Source organism: Lactuca virosa, chromosome 8 (genome assembly GCF_052849685.1).
Source record: "Lactuca virosa cultivar CGN04683 chromosome 8, Lactuca_virosa_CGN04683_v6, whole genome shotgun sequence".
In the NCBI taxonomy this organism is placed as follows: domain Eukaryota; kingdom Viridiplantae; phylum Streptophyta; class Magnoliopsida; order Asterales; family Asteraceae; genus Lactuca; species Lactuca virosa.
Window position 1 is genome coordinate 117496595 of NC_136433.1, and position 12377 is coordinate 117508971.

A 12377-nucleotide genomic window follows, 5' to 3' on the forward strand; every position below is an offset into this window, starting at 1 on the left:
TGCCCAAAGTTGAATTTTATGTCCGTTTTTACCCTCATATTTTCCAAAAAATATTCGTTTTTACCCCTTTACCGTTGATAACAGGTTTTCCAGGTTACTAGTATATTATCTTCGCAAAAAAAACCCCTTAAGTTTACAGTTTTTTTACGTTCTTACCCTTAAGTTTGTAATTTTTTTATACTTTTACCCTAAGTATTTTTTAATATTATACGTATTCATGCAGAAAAATCGTATTTAAATACGAAAAAAAGTTTAATTACATATTGTCTTTACATTTTTTTAATCTTTTATATATATATATATATATATATATATATATATATATATATATATATATATATATATATATATGAGCTTTTTTCCTGGATAAACCGTTTAAAATATAAAAAAAACAAATTAATATGTTTTTAGAACTACAAATATGTATTTTTATGTATTTAAAAATATGCATATCAATAAAAAAACTTGTTCAATCATAAACGTGTTTATATATATATATATATATATATATATATATATATATATATATATATATATATATGTTTTCCAGAAATATTAATATGTATTTTAGAAGTACAAATATTTGTTTTTACGTTTTTCTAAGTATATACATATATTTTAAGAAGTGTAAATATGTAATTATATATATATATTTTTAAAAGTATAAATATATTTTTAGAAGTATAGATACATATTAATATTTCTAAAAATATAAAACTATGTATTTATACTTCTAAAAGCTATATCTATAAAATATATATATTCATAATTCTATTTTTTTTAATTTTTAAATAGTATAACCTTGCAAACACACACACACACAAACACACACACACACAAACACACACACACACACACATATATATATATATATATATATATATATATATATATATATATATATAACATCAAAAAAAATGTAAATACAATATTTAATTAAACATTTTTTTCGTATATAAATACGATTTTTTTGCATGAATACCTGTATTATGAAAAAATACTTAGGGTAAAAGTGTATTAAAATTATAAACTTAAGGGTAAAATCGTAAAAAACATTAAACTTAAGGGTTTTTTGTGAAGTTAATATTATGGTAACTTGGAAAACCTGTTATCACCAGTAAAAGGGTAAAAGCGAACATTTTTTGGAAAATGTGAGAGTAAAAACGGACATGAAATTCAACTTTGGACAAAACCGACAAAATTCTGAAAACTTGAAGGTTTTTATGATATTAACCCTATAAGATAATATAATTTCAGTATTTATTTAAATCAATGATTATAATTTTATATAACTAAAAACATCTCTTAATTAATATTTATTTAAAATAATTGATTAATAATTTTAAGTTTTAACTATAAAAATTTAATAAATTTTATAACCATGAATCTCACGAGTTATAAACTAGGTTCATATAATTAATAGTTTAGTAGAAAACGTACGATAAATAATTGAGAAAATGACAAAAATAGCCAAAAATACTAATCACTTTGTGGAAAATAGCCAAAAAAAATTAAAATTGCAAAAATGGCCACAAAAATCGCAGATGGGAATGGTCCATCTGCGATTTGCACATTCCATCTGCGAATGTACAAGTGGCTAAAGCACAAGTGTGCTTTAGCCACTTGTACATTCGCAGGTGGATTATTTTTTATAATTTTTTTTCTATATATATAGGGCAGGGCAGACTTAAATCGCAGATGGACACAGTCCATCTGCGATTTCCTCTGTATTCCATCTGCGATTTTACGATTTTTTTTTTAACTTTGACTATGAAATCAATAGGTTTGACTACGAAATAATCTTACTATATATAAATTTTTGTAGAAAATTATCAGTTTAGTTGTTATTTGTTTAGGAACTTTCTCTAAAATCTCTCTAAAAAAATGATTGAATATTTGGTTTGTCTTGTAACCGGTGGGAGATGACAAATTATTGAAACAAATCTGGAATACGTATGTCCACATGGAGGTATTTCTGAATTCGCTTTGATATTTTCTGAGTATATTAGTTATAGTGATTTTGTATCTTTGGTGAGAAGCAAAATTGGTTTGTTAGACAAATATAGAATTAGTCTTCGTTTCCATCATCCTGAATTGAATTATTATATAGCTATAGTTGAAGACATGGATGTTAGAATGTTGATAAATGTAATCAAATGTAGTGGAGGAAGGGCTGTCAAAGTGTTTGTGGTGGTTGATGATGGAGATGAGGTTAATGAGGCTGGTCACAGTGGAAATCAGCCGGTTGGTAATTTATGCAGCTATAAAGGGAGCAACGATCCAATAAGTACTTTCAATACTCCTAGTGTACATCAGTTTCACAGTGTTGCTGTAAATGTTAATGTTAGTTATTCACTTATTCACTATGTGGATCCTGAGAATTACAAGTATGTTGGTGATGATGATGTTGGTACATATCTTAATGATGTGGGTGGTCGTTGTGATGATGTTGCCGAACAAGAAGTTAAAGTTATGAATAGGCGTGTAGTAGATAAAAGTAAAACAAAAAAAAAAACATCGAGTCAAAAAAATGAAAAAAAGCATGTTTACGGGGATTATGTTGATGTTGCTGATGTACGTTTAGATATAACTGACTTACAAAGCAATTCAGATATAGATGAGTTGGGTGATGAAGTTAAAGCTAAGTTTCCCGATAACCTTTTTTACGGTATGTCCCATGTACCATCATGCCCAGTTGATATTAATGAAGATATCCCAACACAGATGGTAGACATGAATCTTCAAAAGATTGAATGTGAGAGTATATTTAAGAACAAAGAACTTTTAAAGCGGTGTATTGGTAAAAAATGTCTTCGAGAAGGTTTTCATACGAGGACAAGTAGATCCACCAAATCAAGGTATGAGGCTGTGTGTGTTTCGAAAAATTGTTCTTGGTTACTAAGAGCAAAAGCAATTAAAAATTCTGATGGACTTTCCAAGTGAATAAATTTGTTGATGTACACACATGTTCTTCAACAATTTTGCAACCTAATCATCGACAAGCAAACAAATATGTTTTGGGTGAATATCTTGCTGATGTTTTGGTTGAAGATTATAGTAGAGTTTATCGGGGAAAAGATATTATTAATGATATGAATGCTCAATTGAATATCAATATCTCATACCATCAGGCATGACGTGCGAAGCAATATGCATTGTTGTTGTTAAGGGGTACGAAAGAGGATTCTTTTACCAAACTTCCGGCTTATTGTCACAATTTGGTCAAACATAATCCGGGTACGGTGACACATATTAAAACAGATGGTGATGATCGCTTTGAGTTTTTGTACGTTGTACTTGGTTGCTCGGTTAGTAGTATAATATTTTATTAATTTTTTTCATTTTTATTTTGGTGTATTTGAATAGATATACAATGTACTGTAGGTACGCGCTTTTGTCAAATTTTGTAAACCGACACTAGTAGTAAATGGAGCCCACCTAAAGGGCGAGTTCAAAGGTACCATGTTACTTGCAGTTACTAAGGACGGACAAAACCAAATATTACCGGTTGCATATGGTATATGCAAAAATGAGTGTACCGATTCTTGGACATGGTTTTTTCAAAAACTACGTGATTGCATAGGCAATATGCAGGAGCTTACAATTATATCTGATAGGTCTCCATCTATAGCAACATCCGTTGCCAACATTTTCCTCACGCTCATCACGGAATATGTGGTGTCCATTTGTATTTCAACATAGTATCTAGATTCGGGAAGAGTAACACGGTTAAAGGAATTTTTTGGGAGGCTTGTAGGGCGTACACAGTTGATGCTTTTGACGCTGCCATGGATGTTATGAAAAAGACAAAAGAACCAGTATGGGAGTACTTAAAAAGTATAAATCTAGAAACTTGGTCAAGGGCACATTTTAAAGGGAACCGATACAATCTTATGTCGTCCAACAGTGCGGAGTCTATAAATGCATTATCTAGACACGCACGTAAGGTGCCGATACTTATGTTGATCGATTTTTTTCGTGCAACAATGCAACAGTGGTGGTTTCAAAGACGTAACTTTGCAGGTATTAAGTTAATTTTTAATATTAATGTTTTATTAATTTAATGTTATTGATCTTAACTTCTTCATTTTGCCTGTTTTTTTAGTGGAAGCAACAACAATACTTACCCCTTGGGCCGATGATATTGTAAAAGAAAACAAAAAAAGTTTTAGTAAGTGGGATGTTCGCATGATCTCAAATACGAAATGCGAGGTCAAAAAGGGGGCACAAAACGTGATTGTTGATTTCCAACATATGACATGTACATGTAGGCATTGGCAACTTGATGGGATACCTTGTGGTCATGTCATAAGATTTTTAACAGTGAACAATTACCAAGACTGCTCGAGGTATGCATTAAATGCTTACTTTACCGAAACACCGAGGAAAACGTATGAGGAATCAATAAACCCTTTGCCAAAGCCATCCGAATGGGATATCCCCGATGATTTGATGATTGTTAAGCCACCTATAATGGATAAACGTCAGCCAGGCAGGCCAAGAAACACAAACCGCATTCCATCCCAAGGTGAGGGTCCAATTAGAAAAGAGTGTTCTACATGTGGTCAACTAGGACACACGAGAAACAATTGTACTGGAAGGGCGTCCGGTAGTGGAGCACGTCGCACAATTTCTACTGCAGAAATGGAATTTAATATTGGTGGTTCAGCGAGTTGCTCACAAACCTATGACGCTGATTTTGATATAAAACAACCTTGAAATGAAGAGTTGTTAACTTATTATGTATTGTAATTTTTTTATTAAATCTTACAAGACATTGCTATGCTTTCATATTTTAGTTTAGTTTGTAGATTATAACAATTAATGAAGCTTTTATATTATAAAATTTAGTTTGCAGATTATAACAATTACAAGATGTTATTTAAAAAAAACAACAAACGATCCTTTTGCAACCAAAGGTGTATCATGATAATATTACAACAATTTTGTAACTAATTTTTAAACTCAGGGAACTGAAATGGGTACTTCTCTTTCTCCATTGTTATATAGTCATCCCTAATTCTCATTTTGTCTTCCAAATGATCCTTTTGCACCATAATGTGTATCAACTGCTCGTCCTTCTCAGCAAGCCATTTTTCAGTCGTTTTGATTGCCTTCTTAGTCTTTTTTATCCATTCTTCATGCTCTTTGATTTTGTTTTTATTGAGGTCTATCCATTCTTGAGCTTGTTTGCATTCCGATGCAATATCATTACCACGTTGAGTGAGAAGTCGGGATGACTCTTTGTCCTCTTCTTGTTGTTCTTCAGCCTTCTTCAATTCTTCAAAATTTTCATCTGACATATATGGCCCGGGTGAAGAGGGTGTAAAAAAAGGGTCGACTGAATCACAGTAGTAACAATCTACTTTGTTGCATGAGCAAACTTCGAATTTGTGTGAGGAACTCATAATAAAGTCGACATTACAAAAAACTGGTGCTATAAGTGGTATTTATACATACTAGTCTAAATGCTACCATTTCGTAGTCAGAGTTCTAATTCATATTCCAACTTTGAAATGACTAGACATTAATGACAAGTCACTGTAGTAACCTGCAAATCGTAGTCAAACTCTGAAGGGACAAGACGTAGATGACTGTTTGACATGATAAGTCACTGCAGTAACCTGCAAATCGTAGTCCAAATGCAACCATTTCGTAGTCAAAGTTGTAATTCATAGTCCTGTATTTATTAATATAAATAGATGTTTAAGATCTAAAAACCAAACACTCAAATCACCTAAACGAAACGAACTCCCATATTTAGAAATGTCGTCGAATGCAGCAAGTTCTTCGAATGAAGTACCTGGTTCCAATTCTGAAAGGCCATGGACGACAAACGAGGTGTTGGTTCTTACACGATGCTGACTAAGTGTTAAGGATGGTGTATCGTTACTTGCTCCCCCGCATTGCCTAGTAGGTGATGAATGGACTCGCATAACAGCTTTGTTCAACCATGAGATGGGAGAAGGACAACAACGAGAACAATCAGATGTTGTTACTAAATGGATGGATGTAAAGGAAGAAGTGACATGGTTCAATCGAGCGTGTAATTATGCGAAAAGTACCAAACTTCGTTGTCGGGACAAAGAAGAGTTCTTGGAAGTTGTTACAGATTTTTACATCTGTGAGCGTGACGGTAGAGACTTCGAATATGAGGAAGTTTGGAAGGTTGTTAAAACTAATCAGTATTTCATGTAGACCTCTCTAATTTCCGTTAATAATAACCCATGGACTTGTTTTTTATTTTAATGCTTTGTTTGTAGTATTTCGTTGTTTTTCATGTAATTGTTGTAATGTTTGTAATGGTTCATGGAATACTTGTTAGTAATGTATTCTAATGTATTGTGAAAACTAATGCAATGGGCATTTATTAATTAAAATTAAACATAGAAGATGCATCCAATACATACGTAATACATGAAAATAACCTAGTACTCACCTAATAAAATGAAATAGATTTTAAATAAACGGGATATATTTCAAAATATTCCAAGGGGCTTCAAACTGGAATTCCAACCCGTCACTTAATGACTTGTATTCCTCCTTAGCAGCTACCAAGATGACCTCCTCAGTAGCATTTAAACGGGTGTTGTCAATTTTGGTATAAACATCGTTGAATAATAGAACTTCGGTTTTCATTTCATACCATCTTGCTAAGATGTCTAGTTCGTCACGATCGTTTCTTGTAGTCATTCGGTTTTCAGCGTTGAAAATATTGGTTAAACGACTCCAAAACATTGGATCCTTCAACTTGCTGGTCTCATACACATGAATATAAGCACGTGTAAGAACCAAGAACTCGTCATTGCTCCATGGTATAGAACTCATTTTGATTGAAACAAAGAGAGTAAAATCTCAAAAATAATATATGAATAGCTGTAACATCGTTTAGTAAACTATTTATTTAACTTAATGTCAATTTATAGTAGTTTATACACAATATCGCAGTCCAATCTTCTAATATGTCTGCAATTCATAGTCAAACTTAACTGACGAACGCAGTGTACTAAGTGAGAACACAACATATCACTGTTCGAGTTGACAAGTCATTTCGTCGAATGACAACACAATACACTGCTACTTGAGTTGACAAGCCATTGCATCGAGAAAATAAGGAGTCGCTATAAATAGTTGTTAATATCCATTTTAATTGTATCGCATTACTTCTCCCCTTGCAATTATGGACTCACCTGTACCACATATATAGAGGAACGAAGAGGAGGTCGCTTTGGTTCAAACTTGGATTGGGAAAAATGCTCGTGTCCATTTTGAAATTGCTATATCGTCAAGCCAGAAAATTGGACTCCTAAGCAAGGTGCAGAAAGGTGGTTTCCTACATGCACTTTGCAACCTTTCCAGACACAAGTAAAAATCATGAACACTATATGCATTTCATGACTTCCAAAACAACGATTCGACTTCCGTATCGTTATGTCCGACAGACTCACGTATTTTTCGAGCTATATCTTTAGGACAATATCCATGATACGAATCCGGGTAGGCACTCTGAACACCAAAGTCTATTTTATCACATAGGTTGCTTATGAAACCAACCTCTGTATCCTCACCTAAACACTCTTTTAACTTCATCATGAACCATCTCCATGATTCTTCACACTCTAAGGTTCCCAAACCAATTGCTAAGAGTAGGGGTTCATGATTTCCATCCAAAGCCACTGCGAAGTACATTGTTGTCAGATAGCTCCCAAGAAGGGGTAAATAACCCACATATATCAACAGTATCATGCACCTAAGGAAGGTACGAATCTGCATAAAAAAACAAACATAAATTAGTGATAAGTAAAGAGTACACGAGATACATTAGCAAGAAATATTAATTAAGTCAATAAAACTAATATGTTATACCATGCAACCTAAAGCCACAAAACAGAATTGAAAGCAGTTGGTATTCGTTTTCTTGATGGCTGTGAAGGTATTAGGATTTGTTCTTTGTAGATTATGCAGGAATATTGGTAGCTAAGAAAAGCTTCTTTCGGTGTAAGTACTCATTTTCACAAGCAATGAAAGTGTATTATAATCATCACACAAATACAACTTTAATTATATACAAATTGGTATTTCTCTATAGTTCATATTTCATAGTTCAACTTTTTAAATTCGTAGTCAAACCAATTCATTTCATAGTCAAACATCACTGACCGACAAGACAAGACAATGTACTTGTATGCAGTTCATAGTTCAACTTTTTAAATTCGTAGTCAAACCAGTTCATTTCATAGTCAAATATCACTGACCGACAAGACAACACAATGTACTTGTATGCAGTTCATAGTTCAACTTTTTAAATTCGTAGTCAAACCAGTTCATTTCATAGTCAAAGATACTTGTCTGTAATAAAATTTGTTCTATAAATGGGTGTAATGTAACTCCATTAAATTTATATGTGAAAGTAATTCATATTAGATAGACTAAAAAAGGCGAATGACATGCTGTAATTGCGGAGGTGAACGTATCATTAGGATTTCGGGTACAACTAAAAACCCAGGAAGATTATTTTACGCTTGCCTATATATGGTATCATGTTCTTAACTTCATTCATATTTACACCCTAATCATTATATGACAACAATTCTTATTGTCAATGTTTAAATTTACAGGGACCAAAATGCGGGTTTATCGGTTGGGTTGATGAAGAGAAGGACCAATCATCTATCATAATAGCTAAAATAGCTAACAGTAACAAGCTCTTTCAATAAGAAAATAAGCAGTTAAAGATAGCCTTGGTTTGTAGTTGGGTGTTGTTTTTGGCAATTATTGTTTACAAGTTGTAAGCTTTTTAATATTGTTTTGATAGTTTTCAGGTTGTTACATCAATAAATTGTTGTATTTGTTGTTATGTTTAGAGCAGTGTACTTGTTACTTTAAAACAAATGGTGGTGTCGTTCTTATGTTGTAAGTATTTAAGTTATTACTAGGTCATTAAATCCAACATACAATTACATATACAAATATATAATCCAACTACATAGGACCAAGACTCGACCCCCAATAAATTTTTGCCATCCTTTGGCGAAACTCTAAAGCTGCGTTCCTTGGGTCAATAAGTTCACGTATTGGTTGGCCTGAAACTAATTGTTCCATAAACATACAAACAAAAACACCGCAATCTCTCAAATGACTACTTTGTTAGGGAACATTTGTTTCGAATATGAATTGCATATTCAATGGAATCCTTGGGATGTTCCTCCGGGCCCAATAGTTAATCTTTTCTAAATAATCTGCCACCCGAGCTTCAAATTTGGTAAAGGTTCCATCAGAGTTGAATTTTTTATAAGCCCCTCTACCGAGACTGTCATAAATATGGACTTCCATATCGCCAATCGTAGTTCCCCAAATAACCAGTGATTAGGGGCTGAATGAATTGGAAATAGGACCTGTATAAGGATAAAAAATAAATAAATTTGTTTAGAAATAAGAATACAAAAACATAACGACAATAATGATAATATTTTCAAAAAATAAAATTTAGTTTACCGTATCGAGATCCCACCAAGCAACCATGAAGTTGGGGTATTTAGCAATACCAGCCATAAACGCCCTCCAATCCTGCCCTTCCTCCAGAGCATGGCAAACAAAAAAATTTGGCGGCATTATTGTATGTCGGTTGCTATCAAAACGTCTCTCCATCAGTAGTCTATACCAAAGGGTGATATGCTGCACAAAATTATGATACTTTTGTTATTAACCAAAAAAGAAAATACTTTTTAAAAAATAAATTAAGTATTATTTTACCGCTGCCTCCAACCATCCGTCGTGTGTATGCCCAAACAAGGCGCTCCAAAATTCTCAATTTAACACCAAATTAAACAAACGATGTTGCACGTCATATGAATGAAATAAATAATTCTGGATCACAACCTCACCGCCTGCTACGTAAGGTTGCAGGCGCAACACGGAGAATTCGTGAGCAACAGCAAATGCTGGAGGAGGAACGGGGCTTGTTGATTTCATATCAACCTTCCTTTTTGGTTTTCTTTTTTGCTTCGGTGTTGTGTGCAGCTAAAACAATATTGAAATGTTTAGATCTCTATCTTTCAAATAATTCACATAAAAAAATTCTATTATTACGATATAAGTTTTTAAATTAAACGAATACTTCGGTGTACGGAGGGCACAAATACTTTGATGGATTTCGAGCCCTCGGTCTATCGGGTGTAACTTCTTTGCCATCAAAACCATAAGCATCATAATAATTTACATTTCCCGTAATTTGTATTTCATCTTCATCCGACACCTAAATTAATAAGCAAAAATCTCTAATTAAAACATGTTTCAATCTACTAAATAAAAATTAAAATAAATGTAAGTATAACAACCTCTTTAGCTTCATTATCATTTACATCAAACACATCATCATCAAATTTGTTCCTACTACAACCCTCATTCTCATTCCTCTCCTCCAACTCCTACATTAAAATTAACACATTATAGTTATTAACGAAAGACACATTAAAAATTAATTATTAAAATCGTAAATGTAATATCTATAATAACCTTGTCGTCTTCAATATCACCAAAAATATTTTCATTTGTATTATTTTTATTCATCACTTCATCTTCTACAACCTAAATTTGCAAATATAAAATATGAACACAAATATTCATATATGTTAATAAATTAAAAAAAATAATGTAGCGTGTAACTAACCCGTTCATCAAATTTTGTTTGGAATACTGCAGGCTCCTCAAAACTGATGTTATTCCATAGATCTTCGTTATTCACTTCTTCAACAAACACCTCTGTAGGTTCTCGGTTCGTAAACACATGTTGCTCCAGTGCATGTAGCCGTTTCAACACCTCCTCTAGGTTGGGTTTTCCACTGCGCCCACCTCTACCATGAGAGCGACCACTAGACGACATACTAGACGAAGATTCGTCTTGTCTCCTAAAATGGTCCCGTACTGGGGATGAAACTGATTTCCGTTCACCATATACATACTCTTGAAATGACATATAATAACAAGATGTCATGTCATCATCACTCGGTGACATTTTATTTCTTGGTGGTTGTCCCTCCTAAAAAATTGAACATATTAAAAATGCATATAAAAGTATAATAATGAATTTTATTAATAATAAAAAAATATTTATAAACCTGTATCTTTGAAAAAATCTTGTTCACATCAACCCATTTCAATTTTTTTTGTCTCACTCCATCGTTTCATCCGAGGCATGTCTCTATTTTTTCTAATTACAAATCCACAGGCACGAACAGCCGGAAGCATCTCATATATCCATATCTACAATTTTTACAATTATAGTAATAAAAGTTAAAATTAAAATAACTAACATAACAATAAAACTATTTAAATATAAGTAAATTTTTATACCCTAATTGGAGCCGTAAATCCTAAGACGGTGTATTTTAAAGTTTGACGACGCTCAGGAAGTGATAAATATTTATTTATCTTATTCCATGTATCCTCAAGGTTATCATACGTAAAATCCCATAAATAGCTACCCCAAGCGAAACTAACAAAACAAAATTTTTTTAGTTATAATATAAATTAACATTAATAATATAAAACTTTCAAAGTAAACAAAAAATACCTGTTCCAGACATCCAAATTCTCAGCCAGAAAAAACCAATCTTGTGGCACGCGATCATTTATTTCTTTTCCCAAAAAACCTTCACATAAAATGTATATCAAACATACTCTAACTGTATCGACGTCATCAACTTCTAAGAATGGTTGATTTAAAATAAAACTTTTCAGGTCACCGATTTTCACCGAACTATTTGTATAGTTCGGAAATAGCCGCTCACGCAATAAACATCTTTTTTTACTACTAACTATTTTTTCTGACACTTTTTTCCCGATGTTTTTTGGATACTCTGCAAATTTCAACCCGGTTATCAAACAAAACTCTTCCGGCCCATATACCATTTTCGTATCGCCTACTCTAAAATATAACCGTTTTATTCCATCTGGAGATAAAACAGCGTCCAGCCGTATCTGATGAAGGAACATTTTGTGGAACAACAATCCGTCCCCTTGTAAACGAGGGACGTCCAACAAGTAACCAAATACTGTATCTCTAAATATATCACGTCTCAAACCATCTAACACTTCAAATACTTCCCATATAAACAAACAATTTTACAATAGCTTTCACATCGAGATTATTATAATCATGCTGCACAAAACTCAATAACATATTAGAAAACTAAACAACTATTTCATTTTAAAATATATGATTATTAAATGCAATAATAACATAAACAATAATAACAATGCAAATACAAATATTTAATAAATAATTTATATATTTACGATAAAAAACAATAACATACTATAACAATTTTTCAACTTAAACGGCAACTATATAAACAATTTTCCAAGTTATACGACAA

At 32.5% G+C, this 12377-nt stretch overlaps 1 protein-coding gene across 1 annotated transcript; it reads left to right on the plus strand.

Moving 5' to 3' along the window:
• Positions 1-3788: 3788 nt before the first annotated feature.
• On the plus strand, positions 3789-4719 carry LOC145130767 (uncharacterized). Its single transcript, XM_079065534.1, has 2 exons — positions 3789-4023; positions 4106-4719. The coding sequence occupies exons 1-2, from the start codon at positions 3789-3791 to the stop codon at positions 4717-4719; spliced, it is 849 nt and encodes a 282-aa protein (XP_078921660.1).
• The last annotated feature ends 7658 nt before the right edge of the window (positions 4720-12377 follow it).

Excerpts from the sequence above, each read along its gene's own strand:
- LOC145130767 (XM_079065534.1), top strand. The coding sequence starts at position 3,789 with ATGGATGTTATGAAAAAGACAAAAGAACCAGTATGGGAGTACTTAAAA. Across the intron at positions 4,024-4,105 it reads TCAAAGACGTAACTTTGCAG|TGGAAGCAACAACAATACTT; the intron begins GTATTAAGTTAA and ends CTGTTTTTTTAG.